This window comes from Phymastichus coffea, unplaced genomic scaffold, assembly GCF_024137745.1.
Source record: "Phymastichus coffea isolate CEN01 unplaced genomic scaffold, Cenicafe_Pcof_1.1 PCOF00159, whole genome shotgun sequence".
Taxonomy (NCBI): domain Eukaryota; kingdom Metazoa; phylum Arthropoda; class Insecta; order Hymenoptera; family Eulophidae; genus Phymastichus; species Phymastichus coffea.
The window spans coordinates 155,276-171,710 of NW_026706970.1; the positions used below are offsets into that span (position 1 = coordinate 155,276).

General features: G+C 44.1%; 1 protein-coding gene across 1 annotated transcript; it reads left to right on the top strand.

Moving 5' to 3' along the window:
- The first annotated feature begins 750 nt into the window (after positions 1–750).
- Positions 751–4,989, top strand: LOC131672818 (lipase 1-like). Its single transcript, XM_058950298.1, has 8 exons — positions 751–938; positions 1,415–1,613; positions 2,808–2,922; positions 3,063–3,309; positions 3,774–3,932; positions 4,006–4,090; positions 4,473–4,615; positions 4,698–4,989. The coding sequence occupies exons 1-8, from the start codon at positions 771–773 to the stop codon at positions 4,824–4,826; spliced, it is 1,245 nt and encodes a 414-aa protein (XP_058806281.1). The 5' UTR covers positions 751–770; the 3' UTR covers positions 4,827–4,989.
- The last annotated feature ends 11,446 nt before the right edge of the window (positions 4,990–16,435 follow it).

The window sequence follows — 16,435 nt, forward strand, 5'->3', positions numbered from 1 at the left end:
GTATTTAACGTAATTGCCCACACGTGTAATAATTAACGCAGAACATCCGAAGGCCAAACAGAAATCGGTATTTCAAATAGACAAACATTAGTCGTTTTCCTTTTAAACATTTTCCCTAGCAACGCGTACGTGCTATCGTTCGTTTCCAGATAGAGCGAATGCTGCATATGAGATCGAAACTATCGATTTTGAATATTTGCTTCGCGAATAATCTAAGTGTGTACTTATAGAGCAAGCCCATATGGTTTTCGTAGAGTAATGGCGCCGTTCGGTACTCCTAAGATACACATCTTTCTGATCTAACCCGTACGTAAGCGAAGGCCAGGTGCACTGATAAGCGGCGATGACGGCGAATGACAAACATTAAAAAAGAGAAAGTCTTGCAGGCACCAAAGTGAAAAGTGCCAAGGCTGCATCTGCGCTGCATGTGCAGATCGCGGAGGAGTGGAACAAGCGCGATGGGCATTACCCACAAAAGAATACACACAAACGCAGGCACACACGTGTATCAACAATGAAAAAGAAACGGTACTAATTATACGCAAGTCGAAAACAATCAAAGCTTACGTAAAACAAAACGCCACGCGCCGACTAAGATAAGGCTTATAACTTTTGAAGCACGTGGCTGTGGAAAACGAAGTGCGCTCGATTTGTAATTCGAGCGTGTGTGCCGGGGAGGTGTATACCTATAAATTGTGTGTGCGCGACCTGGCCTCGACCAATTTTTAGTGAGACAACGACTGTCCCAGTGTGAGTGCAGGACGATAACCATGAAAGGGATATTTTTGCGCATGCTGTTGCCGCTACTCGTCACGACTTACAAAAACTTCTTGGAGCCATTGATTAACGATTTTATACCGTTGAGTAAACAAGTCGTCCATGTAAGAAGCTTGCAAGAAAGGATCGATACAAACACGCAGTATGCTGTTCTTGATTTTGTGAGTGCAGCACGCATTTGCCAGTCAAATTCACATGGAGTTTATTTGTAGTTTTTTTTTTTTTTTTTTTTTTGCAATGAAAACAAACAAACAATCGCTGAGAATGAGCTTCCACCGTCGATCATTCGCCAATGTAATTCCAAAGTAATTCAGAGATCACACGACCTTTTCGATTACATTTGTATTAGATTGAGATAGGCGTAAGAAGCTTAATCATTCGTTTCTTGAATAGTATTTCACCCATCTTTTGAAAACCATAAATTTTCTGTTATCGCGCTTGCAGAAAATCCGCCAGTAATGCTGAAATATCTCAGCGCTCTAATTTCAATGAATTTTTGTATCGACAATGGATTAAAATAACTCTGAAAACAAATTGGAACCGGCAACAGTAACGTTTGCAAGTGGCAATTTGCTTTCCGCACATGCTCTAAACAATTTCACAATGATTAACTGTTTGTCGCGGATACTTTGCACAGATCGGCTTAGTGGAGCAGCACGGTTACATTGCAGAGGAGTACAATGTTACGACCGACGACGGTTATATTTTACGTCTTCATCGTATCAGCGGCAGTCCTTCAAGACCGAAACAACCTGGTAAACCGGCTTTTTATCTTCAACATGGAATCGGCCTCTCCAGCGACAGTTGGGTACTTATCGGTCCGCAAAGAGATCTTGGTAATTCGCTTTTCAATCGCTTTTTTCCCCTCAAACACGATGAAAATACCGCGAGCTACGTGATGCCATCGACCGTACTTATGAATGATCGATCATTAATCCTTTTTTCACTCTTCAAGTGCGTCGATCGTTCATATGCGTTTACATTATCGCTGAATGAGCCAATACGGAAACTTGTCGTTATTGTTGCCTGAGATAAACAATTACGTGAAAGTTCGATAATTGGGTATTTGAATTGTGTTATGTATCCGGTAGCAATATTCGTAATAACATTACGCTTGTTTTCCCTCGTTTCATTCGACTAGATTACGCACGTTTCATTGATAAAGTTTGCTAAAATTCCATTTTATGCGGATGGCATTAAAATCTTCGCTGTATCCGTAGACTTTGGGTGAAAATTGGTCGCTCTGCAATGCCATTTAACAGACTAGCTTTAGAAAACAATTTAACATCTGATCCAAAAAAAAAGCCGCTGTTTACTCCCCTTCTACAAGGCCTTAGGACCGAGTTACATGATTATTTTATTGGGTCGGTAAAAATAAACAGAGCATTTTTCATCATGGACTCAGAAATCCTATTTAATCCTCGAATCAAATCTTTCGCAACCAAACATTGCGACCATAATTATGCCTCCTATCGCTACTATTCATTACTATTCATTACGTGAAATGACTTTTACAACTTTTTTTTTTAGTTCTAGCCTAATGAACAAATTTTGAATATGTTATGTGTCTTACAAGTTACATACTTTTGAATCTCTAATGTTGGCTCTAACGCGTCATTGAATAGGATGAAGAGACTGTGGAACTTGATACCTGATATATTATTATCGAATTTAAGTCTTGATTATTTGATTTTTCTTCCTTTTATGATTAATGTATTACCTTCATACGTCAGTTGTCATTATAATTTTCTCTATTATATAAGTGCAATCACGTAAGTGATATATCAGTACTTTTACGAAACCTACATAAATAATTATATTTGTAAAATACGGATGAAACGATAAAATCAGATAATGGCATTTAAACGCTTATTGCACCGAACAAAATGACAAGTCGCCAAGAATTATTTTTAATTTGTTTTTATTTTGTTTCTAATGTAATGTATTTATATATTTATAATAAAATTTGTTTGAAAAATGTTCTGATGTATCTTAAAATCGACTTATTCGTATAAACATTATTTTCATAGCTTTCCTGCTGGTCGATGCTGGGTTCGACGTCTGGATAGGAAACGTTCGAGGGAACTGTTATTCAAGATCCCACGTTTCCAAGAGCCCAGAAAATTCGGACTTTTGGGAGTTCAGGTATTCTGCAAAAGAGAGAGAAATAAGTTTTTTTTTGTAATTCAAAAAAGTAAATGGGAGGAAAAACGGTGAATTTGATCCGCTAAAGTCTCGTAAAATAAAACGGAATTCGTGTTCTTGACACACATCTTTGTGCGCAGCTACCACGAGATGGCAATCTACGACGTGAAGTCGTTCATCGATCGTGTTCTCGCTGAAACAGGAGTGGAAAATCTGACGTATTACGGCTACTCCATGGGGACGACGTTGAGCTACGTGCTCCTCTCGACTTATCCCGAGTACAATGCCAAGATCAATCTGCTTTACAGTGCTGCTCCAGTTGTGTTCTGGAGACACGAGCTCAAGAGACTGATGAAAATCGTTGATGCGCTTTTCGACCTGATACAGGTACCCGTTATTTTTCTTTTCCTTCGGGATGTTTATTTCTTAAAGATTGTCATCGGGCCATCGATTTTTCAGACAACAACGTTTCTGCCGCGCTTTTTCAACAGGTGATTGTTAAAAAGTTAAAGATAACATTTCAAGGAGAAAAAGACTGCTCGAAAAAAATATGTCACATTAGACTTCCATTACTTTAGCGTTCGATGTCAATATTTGATAATTTACTTTGTTTCTTAAACAGTCATCCGCGAATTCATTATTTTAGAATAAAGAAATAATTCATGTTTTTACAGTAAAGGCTAATTGCTTAAAAGTTAAGCATTTGTAGCGCATTTTTTCCGGTTTATTAATATGATTAATTCAATCGCGATGTAAATCAATATTTTCTTTGACGTAGGCGCACAAGTTATCTTATCGGTGCATACGTCCGTGAAAAAAATTTTACGAATGAATATCGTTTGTTGTTTTAGACGAGCATCGACTATTTGAAATTGAATGAGCTGTTACCACAAACAGCTGTGGCTGCGTACTTGGGGGGTCGATTTTGTGGGGATAGTGACGTTTTAACTCAACCTATTTGCGTTGCTTTATTTTCAAATATTGGCTTAGATCCTGATCGATTTAATGAGGTAAAGTTTTAGCATGGAAACCTTGTCTTATCACGCTTAGAATTCTGAAAAAAACCCGTGTTATCTTTTTTAGACTGCTCTTCCAAATATTATGGCACACTTTCCTGCAGGCATGTCGAAATTAACAGTCTATCATTACAACCAGAATTTTAAAAGGAGTAAGTATAACAGCTGTAATAACTTAGGTAGCTGGCTTTATTCGCGCTAATTTTTATCCGAGGTATGCGTCAATGTTCAAACAAGCAATTTCGGAATATATAAAATTATCAGTTCCAAAATAAAATAAAACTTTTTAAAAAAATCAATTGCTTGCAATAATTTAAACGTTAAGAATGTAATTATCCTGCTATTGTTCGCTCTGAATTTTTACATTATACAATTATATTATAGATAAAAACGCGTTTTGATGAAAGTACAATACATTTTATCTACCTTGATGTTTATTTGAATTCTGAGTCAATGTTTGCAAAACGAAAGAAACGTGAATGCACGTTAGTCGTCATTAAAAAATTGATAATGAAATTACTTATCTTGTTGCAGAAACATTCGCAGCCTACGATTACGGCCAATCAAAAAACATCGAAAAATACGGTCGAAAAAGGCCACCAGTTTACAATTTAACCAAGGTCATGGTGCCAACGTTAATATTTTACGGAAAAAATGACGATATCGTCAACGAAAAGGTACGTTGCAATTTGTCACGTATATATCATAAAACAAAAGACGATTATCTTCAAAATCACCTTATCATTATTCACCTTTCAGGATGTAAAACTTTTGGCGAAACGTTTACCAAACGTGTTTGCTGTAAAGGCTGTAAAGCATCCTCGCTTCAACCACTTTGACTTCTTATGGGCAAAGGACGCCAAAAAGTATTTATACGACTTATTGTAATAATAAAACAATTCACTCATTTGACAGAGTTTCAGGTTCGATGACAATCGAAAGTATTAATAAATCCACTGACTTTTCGCGTAATAAAAAACGATTGCTACAAGTTTTTCTCGAGAACAAAAAGATATTAGACTGTAGTTAAGCGAAAATATATATACACGAACGAATGTAAAAGAAAAAGAAAAGCAGATCTCAGCATCTTTCTCCGACCTACATATCCTTGAACTCTTATACTCGCGAAATCCATCCCCGGGCTCGCGGCAGGGAATTACAGACCGAAATTTCGCCTCGTGCTCGCAATACAGACGTTGCGCGAGCTATATACGTACACTTGCTGCGGGGAGAAATAATTGCCGACATGAAAAATCGATCGTCGTTTTCAAAAGCGGACTGCTTGCAGCCACGTACGATGAAGTTACACCTAAGAAAGCCCCGGCCAGACGACGACTTGTTAATTCCGTCGGCTTTGGGCTGTTTTCCTTTAATTAGGCGAACCTTTTGCCAAAAGCTCGGCTGCTTGTTTTTTCCGACCTTGCATCGAGCATGTCGCGACAGAAAGTTCACTTTGCGATCGTGCCGATTGATTTATTATTAATTATATTTGAGCATATAAAGTTATGCGCTGTGGATTCACTTTCCTTCAGTATTACCGCGCAAATTGCTTTTCAGATACTACGCAAGCATGTTAGAAGCTCTGCTGTGTTTTATTTGCAAAGTGCACGTGCAGCTAAACGCTTTAATTTAATAGTAAACTCTTGTGCTAGTTAAGATGGATATTATGCCAAATATTTAAATTCACGCGCATGAATTAAACTGGCTCGCGCGAGAGTTCTATTCTATCATTAAAGTGATTTATTTCACGGCATTCCCTTCGCTCCTGACTTGGACGATAGAGGCAAGACGGAAAAACTCAATCTCGCGAGCAATCAATTAAGTATTGCATCGAATCCCCAAAGAAACACAAGAGAAACTCACGATATTAAGCCCAAGTCTGAATGAGCTGCGGCGAGCGAGAAAGGAGAAAAAGTCGGCCGGGAGAAAAGACGAAGAAGCGGCAGCTACAGCTCGCTGGACAACGAGGAAAAGGCAGCCAACGAGCAGAAGTCGGCGCCTCGTCGTCGTCGTCGTCGTCGTCGTCGTGGCGATCCTAACGGCGGAAGCGGTGGCATTCAACTGCGGAAGCTCATCCTGCAAGTTTCCAAGCCCAGACAGATTTAATCTATTTTAGCCGGCGAGGCCGTGCGCCGAACAAGAAGAGCGGCCGAGAGCCAAAAACCGAGATCGATTGCTTTCTAACGAGCGCGTCTCGCGTGCGAGCACTCTCGCAGCCCGATTTCTCGGCGTCTCGCTGGCGGATCAATTTTTCTTCCCGCAGATATTGTCGCGACTGCGCGAGACACGCCGGCGGCATTATTTCATTTCGAGCGGCGCTCGAACGACGCTGGAAGAGCTTCGAAATGCCTTCGAAGTTAACTTCCGGCCGGAGTAAAGATTTAGAACTAAGCGCTCTGCGGACTGCGAGTAAACCATCGGGATTCGCGCCTTTTCCTTCGTTAACGTGCTCTTGCCCCAAGTGACGCGTGAACCGTAAAAGTACCGCGCAAATTAAAAAGAATGATTTCGCGCGTGGTGTTGGTGTCGCAAGGTGGCGTTGCCGTGCGCAAGCGATAATCGGCGACTCGAGTATTCGGCACGAGAGCCGAAAGCAAAGCAAAGCAGCCGCGCGATCGATCGATCTCGGTTCGGGACTCGCATGCCTTTCGAATACGTGGCATTACTACAGTCGCATCGCAACAACACGTCCAACTCCCCAACTAACCGCGAGAGTGATAGGGGGAAGAAGCTAGAAGAAACAGCGACTCACCCGAGGAGATCGAACTTGTACGTCGGTAGTCTTGATCGGGCCGTAATTGCATACCAGCGTATCGACCCACGCTCGCTCCGAGCCGAAGTCTACGCTGTAGATCGCTCGGGCGCAGCCGAACCTCGTCACTCGATTGCTCGACGACGCTTTTCTAAAACACGACGAACGTATGTGTCGAGTCTTGTGGTCATGACGAGCATCTTCAAACCAAGTTATAACTTGACGATCCGAACGATTGTGGGAAAACTGTCGAGGGAGTAAAAAGGAAAAGTACTCCCGTCGTAATTCGATTACAGTATGTCGCGTTTGTAGGAAAGCGCGATGATCGGTTAATCAGACTCCTCTCGGCGATTCTCCTCTCCGATGTTTGGCTTTCGCAAATATTAAATGAGCTCGGGCGCGCGACGCAGAAGCGCGTAATGCGCCGCTAATTGCAATGCAATCTTACGAGTGCGGCGCAGCTCTAAAAGCAAATCTACGCCGAGCGATTTATTTTACGAAAATTCTTTTTTCGCGTCAGAGCGATGAATGAGCTAACCAAACAATTTGCGCGGTAAAAGCCGATCGATTCACACATATCGCGTTAGATGCTTATAAATATCGTAATGCAAATATTGACACGGGTCTTATTATTGGATTGCACGAGAGTTGTATTGAACAGGAGAAGATAGACAAATATTAAGAAGTCCATTGCTGTAATTGAAGCTATAACTTTGTTAAGACAATTAATAAAATAAATACACGTTAGTTCGAGTAAACGAAACGTTCGCGAGAGGGATATTCAATAGCTTTCCCTGGTGGCCAACAACTTTTTAATGATTCGCCTCAAGTTTTATAAAGAAAAGGCTCTTTGGCAGTGAATGTTGGAGGGAGGTTGATTTGATGCACGTTTTACTTTGATTCGATTCGCTCTTTGACGTCAGAAAAGCTTCTACTCGTTTCTGAAAGAGAGAGAGAGAGAGAGAGAGAGAGAGAGAGAGAGAGAGAGAGAGAGAGAGAGAGAGAGAGAGAGAGAGAGAGAGAGAGAGAGAGAGAGAGAGAGAGAGAAAGCGTTGAGGTGAAGGCGGATGACGGAGTAGTGTTGTTGGGTGATTGAGCGTACGATTTTCCCTTCTCCCTTCGTTCGCGGTTTCCAAGTGCACGAGTGCATCTGATCTCCGGTTTTTCTACTTTGTTTCACGGATGTATCGAACTGAAAAGCAAAATCTAGGACGGCAAAGGTATTCGTTACGAAAGTTGTTTATTTCCTCTCGAGGCTGACGAAAGCAAACTCAAATCGAGAGACGTATTTTGAGTGCATGCCCGAGGGAAAGGAAAGCAAACTAGAATCGGAATGGATAGGGGGACGACGAAAGGGGCTTTGTTTTGCGCCGACCGATTTGCTTTCTGCGCGAGGTATTAGGTTATAGAAGGAGGCTTCGGCGACTTAATGAGATCCGTGGGATGCCTTGATTGCTCGATACGTATTCGAGTGCGAGAAAAATTGTTATGCACGAATTAACTGCTCTCTCTGTACGTCCACTTACCCGCGTGCCTTCAAAACGTCCTCCCAAGTGCTTACGTGAAAGCCAAGCCGTTGAAGACTCGTGCGCTTGTCCGTCGCGTCGGCCAACTCCAAGGCGTTCACCAGCTGCTGCACCTCGAATCGTTCTGTGCTTTTTATTGGGTAAATTACTTGCTTGGTTCTTTGATCGATGAAAGAAAAAGACGCGAGGGTGGCTGGATTTCTCACTGGTGTTTCTATGCGTCGTTTGCGTCGCTGCTAATGGCTCCCGATCGCGTTTCTTTCCGCGCGCGCGTAAATCATTTTTATAGGAAAGTCTCGCCGGATTTCGATAACGTTGCATTGTCGGCAAGGGCCTCTGACATTCTTACTGGATATCAATATTTTTCGAGTGACGTTTCAGTTTGCATTTCCATTCCGAATTGTTTCCCCAAGTTATTGCGGCATTGTTATAGTGGAAATAGAGAATACGGTTGTTTCTTTGTCGGTTCGTCGATGTTACTTTTGAAACATTGTCAGGCCACGGCAACATTCAAGGCTCGCAACGAGCTGCAATTGATCGCGTAAGTTAATGAAAAATTCAATTGAGATTTGCAGAACAAATTTTGATATGAATCTGAAGCGAAGCGTGAATGGCCTTATACGTAGCGTACCTGAAATCTACGAGATTTCGAGCGAAAATCGACCAACGACCGGCTTGAATGGAACTCCAACTTCCTAAAACCTTAATAACTCATTTACAAGATCATCTAAAACCATTAGCTAACAAGATATAACTCATAACTTTGGAAATCCAAACTAGCGGCGATATAGCGGGAGGGAAAGCGGGTCACGTGGAAAAGCGACGGGCAGGGAAAAGAGATAGAGACTCATTAGTCGAAAGCAGTTCTCATGCAAATATGCTAATTCGCAGTGGTGCGCGCGAGGAGGCGGAGGCGGGAGACGTCAAAAGGGAGGCTGTAACAGGTCTCGGCCGTCGCCGGCACCGCGATCAATGCCCTTACCCTCGCGAAAGCCGTCGGCTAATCCGGCATTACGCGAGCCGGGGAGAGTGAAAAAAAAAGAAAAAAAAAAAGCTCGGCAAATTGGCTTGGGCGAAATCCGATTTCGGCGGAGCGCAAATTTCATTGGCGCTCATTATAGAAAACGAGGAGGCCTGCCTTTTTCTTCCTCCCTTCCCCGGAAGATCGATTGGGCTTTGTGCCCTTTTTTCTCCCTTCCTACCGCTGTAAATACTCACTCGCTCGCTTTGTTCCTTTTTCCGCGATGGTTGCGATGGCTGCGCGCGCAGTAAATTAATTGGCAAGGGAAAACAAGCGAGTATTTTTGGAAACGAGGGCCAAGTCGTGGCGGCAGGTTTCTTTTAGCGCGCGCGAGCGTCGGAATTTTTATTAGCACCCGCGAGGCAAGTTCGCTCGAAATTGATTTGATAAACGTTGAGAATTGCAAGCTCGGCGCACGAGCAGAAAAAAAAGGAGGAGTGGCATGAGCAAGAACAAGGCTAATTCCCCGGCTATCAATTCTTTGACGTAATGCTATCGGGCGTATAAGTTAATTTTTAGAAAGCCTACCGCGGAATCGCAATGGAGTAAGTGGAGTAAGAGCCTTTCCCGTCGATCCCCACCTAAGGCTATTGCTTCTCGTTGTCGCGACACGACTGCTCTCGTTGATGTTAATCAATACCGATGTTGAACCGAATGCAAACGTCGATTGTGGTTATATTTGCTTCAAAATTTCTCGTGTACAAGGTAACTGCCGGTTTCGCGCCTCGTTGCTTTTACGAAGTATCAGTACTGCGCGTCAGATAGCTCGGCGCTATTGCCAATGTATAATAATAATCCACCTAATACCGGGATATATTTTCCGAGCGATATCGAACAACGAAAATACTTTGGGCTTTGTTTGCGCACGGCTTGGTTCTGGGCCGCGCGAGCTCGGCCAGACCGAGCAGAAGCAAGCACCAGCGGCAGCTACGGGATCTCATAAATATGAATTATTCGAATGCACTCCGTCCCTCGCGGATATAAAAAACGGCACGGCCGAGCTCTGAAACTTTCATTATTCGACGCACTTTGGATTGGCGGCGAATCAACTCGCGCGCGCTAATCAAGCGAACGCGGATATCTCTGATTTATTGTCAACTCGAGAGATGCACACCCACCGACACTGCGACACGAGTCAGTTTCGTGAAGATTGCACTGAAGCGCCCATCTTCGGGCGATCCACGCCAGCTCGTCGGTCCAAATGATCTGCGAAAAACCAAGAGATGCGTTCCTCGCTTCGATCCGGAGCAAGCGCGAATTAGCTTCGGCCAGGCCGGGCAAACGTTACCTTCGCGTCGTCACCAGAAGCTTTCAGCAGTGAGTTATGCCGCAGCAGCAGCCACTCGATTTCCACGTCGTCGAGGTCCACGCTCGACACTTCCGTGCAGCCGAGCCCTGGCTCGTCGTACTGTGAATACCAGCGCGTTTTTAGTTTTGGGCGTGACGTCGTTTCACTCGCAGATGCGTCATTCATTTTCGCGGAAAAGAGAGAGAGAGAGAGAGAGAGAGAGGAGAGAGAGAAAGAGAGAGAGAGAGAGAGGAGGAGAGAGAGAGAGAGAGAGAGGAGAGAAGAGAGAGAGAGAGAGAGAGAGGAGAGAGAGGAGAGAGAGAGAGAGAGAGAGAGAGAGAGAGAGAGAGAGAGAGAGAGAGAGAGAGATGCCTCGGTACGAACGCGTAATTATGTAGCCAAGTTATTCGAAAGTTTGGTCCGAGTTGCGCGCGCTTTTATGGAATGCGAAAAAGTGTAATGATGATGCAGCGACCCTTTTATTAAATTGCGAAACAATTCCGGGAAAACCATTCATTGCGGTTTAATAAAACAATGATCGTTCCGCTCACAGTTTGGAGCTTTCGCATCGATGCTAATTGGCTTTCGCAATAACAAACATTTACATTGCCCTGGAAAAAGTAACGGCTTCGATAACGATAATACAACATTAATGGGGGCGCGGTTGTTTCGACTCTGGCCGATTTTTCTCTTTGGGATAGTTAGCGCTTTAAAAAGCATTTACCGATTGGCCCGGAAACGAATACAGAAAAAAGATAATCTACTCCGCGCGAGCAAGAAGCGAAAGGAGGTTGCGCCCGAAAGATGGAAAGAAAATAGGAGCAGAGGATCGCGAAGAGGTAAAAACTGCGCGAGAGGAAGGGAAAAATTAGATGACGAATAGAGAGCGAAAAAGAAAGGAAGCGGGTGGAGGATGAAATTAAAATGGAATTAGCGATCGCCGTGCGAGAGTTGCGAGCGCTCGCGTGCAAAAAAGTAATGGAAGCGAAGAGAAAACGCTTGACAAATGTAAATAATTCGTAGCGATATGGGCGGAGCGTTATTAAACCCCGCGCGGGGCGTTCTTTATTTTTGCGCGCTCAACTTGGGAAGGCCGGTATTTCAAAAACAACTTGTGCGTTATTTATTATAAACTGCTTTGAGCTTCAGAAAGCTCCGGAGAATTCAAAGTGCACGCATATTCGTATAAATACAAACGTATCGTGGAATTTTCCCGCAAGACGTATCGTCGCGATCGAAGAATTTTTTCGTTATTTACAAAGAGCTTTGACGAGAGCCAGCATCGGTATCTTTTTCAAAGTTGTTTATTCGCTCGGAAGGATCTTTAGAAACGCGTTCGAATATGGTAACTTTTAATGTCTTACGCAAGGAAGCCCGGTTGACTATCGATCGTGATGCCGGGAGGTCGGCGAGCGCGTCAAAGCGAACGGAAAAAGAGTAAATCCCTTTTCCGCCAAATTTCTGCTAACGAAGCAAGAGACGCGAAAATCACGACAAAGCTTTCGAATGAACCAATGAGAGGCCGTCGCGGAGAAACAACGCTCGTTAATGACACGCGCGCGTCGCGCGAAGAAGCGGAGGCGGAGGTTACGCGTATCGACTGCGAGAAAGCTCAGAGCAAGAGAGAGAGAAAGAGAGAGAGAGAGAGAGAGGACGTTGATTGACGTTGAGGCGAACCCACCGGAAAAACGGCACATAGTGTGGTCAGGGCAAATCCGGCAGTAACGAGCAGTGTCATCATCGCCGGTAGCTCGCCAGGTCTTGCTCGGCGATGCGCTGATCAAAAAAAGCAACATCAAGCCCCAGCTCATCTTGTCAGTGTCACTCTCTTGCCTTGCCGCTGATTCGGTTATTGGACTTTTGCGTTGTGCATTCGAATTCCACTCCGGCGAAGGGACTGTAATTTGGGAGATGCGGTTTATTTGACCGTTTTCGTTGCGTGCACGCCGCTAGCGCCCGAGGTTTTGTTTACCGGCGATTCGCTTTTGTTGGTCGGCAGCGGCGCCTGCGGTCGGATTGGTAATTAGGACGCGCGTTACAGGCCGAATCACTGTTGTTTTGAAAATCGACGCGCAGCCGAGGGCCCAACGCTCGTCCGCCGCGTTTTTCTCGGCTATGCCAATTGTCGCGGGAAAAATAGACGAGGCGAAAATAGGAATGCCGCACATGGCGGAACTTTTAACCAACCCAGATGGAAAGTTAAAATTCTCGGCAAAATGCATACGATGATCGAATTCGTTATTTATTATCGAGGGGATCGGATCGAACCACTCCGGTCTCTCTTTCCTCCCTCGACGTCTCTATTTTTATCCACAAATGTAGATTCGCTATTTTTCCCCCGACACTTGTTTTAGCAGTCGCTCGAGGAAGATCAAAAATAACTTGCTCCCGATCCTCTTCCCATGTTGAATCGATGCAGCTATGGCTCGTCCGCATCTGAAAGTGCCTGTATTAATGTGCAACTTGATCGACTGGATTCCCATCGCTAATCTGGAGCAAACGTGGAGCGGCCGTGAAAGCCCACGGTTGACGGATAATGCACGAGCGCAGGCGCGCCGAGCCTGGGCATTACAACTGAAAAGCGTATACGCATACTCGCGCCGGTCCCCGTTAGATTAAATTACATCGAAAGTCCAATTAGCCGTCACTAATTGTCCGACATCGGCTCACGACCTGATAATCTACATAATGGCAAGATAATAAGGCCTTCGTTTTGATACACGTCGCAATCATATTGCTCTAAATAATCATGCAACACGCGCGTTCGCCAAATTAATTATGGAGCATCGACTGCCGCGTGGCGCCGCCCTCGCTCTCGTTTCGCGCCTCGCCACTCGCCGCGATTTCGATACGCGCGTCTTCGTCTGGCGCGAGCGCACTTTTACAATCGCGTGATTCCCTCCGCGTGACCCTCTCCTCCCTCCGTTTATCGCCGATCGCATTATGCCTTTTCTCGTTTTTTAACGGTTCGCGATTATTTTTTATCGCCGCGGCGTCTCCGAGGATCGTTTGCGCGCGATTGGCTTCGTAGAGCCACAAGGGAGGACGCGTAATGTTATTGTTGCTCTTCTCTCTGTCCGAGCTTTTTTTCTCGCTCGCGCGACGAGAGACGAAAAGTCGTCCGCTGAATTGCATCGCTAACGATCGTGCGCTGCTGCCGAGCAACGCCTCCCTTTATTTTATCGCCGTGCCGTCTGTACTCTTCGATATTACGAACGCGGCCAAATTACTCAGAATTACAAATGCGAGCTTTCGAGCTTGCCTCCCTAGCGCAAGCTCGATCTGGATCTAAAAATAAATATACGAGAACAATGGCACAATTGGGTATGGTTTGCTTCTAAAGGATCGCGCTGTAGATGCCCGCGCAAGCCCCTGCATCAACGGCGATTTGCAACTTGTTTTGAGCAATGCCGCGTGTGGCAACGTCGATCCAGCGAAAGGTCAACTGCAGAGAGCGAACGATAGACGAAACAAATAGATTGTCTACGAACGAAACTTCGGATATCTGTTCCGCTGCTCCTATTATCAAATTATCAAATGATCAAACTGAAAAACACGAAAAAAAAACTGTGGTTGCCAATGATTACACGGAACGCGGTTGCTCGTTCTCAATAAACTTTAGAAGAAGAGGAAGAAGAAGAAGTTGAGCGGACCAAACTGGAACTAATTGTTTTACAGCCGCGCGGCAGCGAGCGAGCGCGCGGGCCATTTCTCAGGCTAACTCGCTTGAATGCACGCTTTCATCCAAGAGAGAGGGAGAGAGAGAGAAGCACAACTGCTTCGTAACGAAACTTCCTCTTGGCCACAAAAGCACCCGCTCCTTGTATCCGGCGTAATCGAAAATCGATTTCTCGCGCGCGCAACACTTGGAACGCTTTTTAATGTGACAGTCTCTCTCTTTCTCTTTCTCTCTCTCTCTCTCTCTCTCTCTCTCTCTCTCTCTCTCTCTCTCTCTTTCTCTCCATTCGAGACTGTGTGCGCAAATCCCTACTTTGTATGCGTGGATTTGGAGACTCTACTGCGCGGCTCGGCTTTTTCATGAATATATCTCGCCGAGTTATTGTGAAAAATGTTGGACGCTGCTCTCTCGCTCACTCTCTGATGAATATTTTCGCAATGGGAATTGAAAGTCGATCCAGCGCTTTTAGGCTAACACACGCGCGCGCGTGGCTGTTTCGTTTGAAACGGGGGTCGTGTAAGTTGCGACTTGTTGAAAATTAAATGCGTTTGCTTTTGTCAGGAGGAGTTTAGTTTCATAATTTAATGATTAAAACTTCACGAGAGGAAATTAACTGCTCTTTAGTCCAAAATTGTTGCTCTAGTCAATAAATTGTTTCGCTGCTGCGCGTATATCTATCCATTATGCGTCCCTTTGATACGACGTGTTATTATTAAATTTCGACTCGAGCACATACTCTCACGCTCTCTAATTATAATTGAATCTCACCTTCGCCGAACCATGCTCTAAGATTTCACTCCTCTTCGTTGGCGACTTATTGCCGCTCGGGCTATTCTTATGTTATCCAGTTGCTTATTTACAAGGCGATAGCAAAAAGAGGCACCAGACTTTATAAGTTTTCTCATTGAGGCCAGTTTGAAAAAAAACCCTCGATGCAAATTGGGTTGCTCTAAAGATACAGCCGATGACAAGCGATCATGAACGTGAAAGATTTATTGAAATCCACTCTACGTCACGAGAATTAAAATGAAACTAGCTCAGCCTGATGTTGATCAAGTTATGAACGCTTTAAATAGACATCTCAAGGTATGAAACGGAAGCTCGTTCAACCAATTGATTTGTATACAATGTATTTGTCGGCAAGGCTCGACGAAAGAAAAATTTCATGATCGCGGCCGACTTGGCAGATCCCGTAAGCAGGCAGCACGAAACTTTAGCAATCAAGCGAAGAGAGCAAAGGAAAGGGGAAAGTGTATCTCTCCGAGCGAGATGCGCGAATCCAATTATCTTATTCATCAGCCAAGCCGGATCAATTACAATCTCAAGAATCAATATACTAGTTTAAACTTTAAATTGAGGCAAACAAGCTCGAGCTTGGGCGCGCGACAGACTGAAGAAAATTCAAATTAGATATCTTCTCTCTTGCAGCTGTTGCTGTTGCCCTTAATACATTGTTTTATTATTCATAACCGATGCGCCGGCGCGAGAGAAGCTTTGTGGGCTAAAATTAAATTCAAATACGCCGGCGAAACCACAAGTTATTTACAACTAGGCTCGCGAGGCTGCGTTGATTGCTCTCGATTGGACAATAACTTTTTCTCCCCCTCTCCCCGCCCCATTTGTTTTTCGTTTTTTTCTTCCCTTTTCGTTCGCAGCGCTCAATATCCGCGGCCCTACTAAATCAACGCACGTGCGTGCAATTTCTCACCCCTCGATAAATAATCAACGCCGAGAGTAATTGAAAAGGACAGAGGCAAAACGGAAAATTAAAGTGTTTGTGCGTTTATAAAAGTGTGCACTAGCGTGGGATTTTCTGCTTCTAAATTTATTGTTCTTTGTTTGTGAGTTCCGAGAGAAGTACGCGTAGATTTTTTCTCCACTCCGCGCTCTTCGCCTGGCGCCTTTGTCCATTCATATATATGTAGAAAAATAAGGTACCCTTTTTCCGACCTTACGACATTCGTTAGATGCTTTCACGCTGCTTGATATGAATATTACACACGATACAATGCTTACATACTTGACTTTTTGATGCTCCAACTTTTTTTATTCTCACTATATAAAACTTTGGAGGGTTTGATTAACGCTATAATGAGTAGTAAAACAATGAACAGTTATGATACTTATACACTTGCACACTCAAAAAGGCAGCTTTTGTTTTACGATTTTCTCCCTCTTTCTCTCTCCCCAAAGTACTGTACATTATGAATAGAGCGGTAAATCGAGCTTTA

Bases quoted from the DNA above. Each gene is read 5' to 3' on its own strand.
- LOC131672818 (XM_058950298.1), top strand. From the start codon at position 771: ATGAAAGGGATATTTTTGCGCATGCTGTTGCCGCTACTCGTCACGACT. The intron at 3,310-3,773 runs GTACCCGTTATT...TTGTTGTTTTAG, and splicing joins CGCTTTTCGACCTGATACAG to ACGAGCATCGACTATTTGAA. The intron at 4,091-4,472 runs GTAAGTATAACA...ATCTTGTTGCAG, and splicing joins CAACCAGAATTTTAAAAGGA to AAACATTCGCAGCCTACGAT.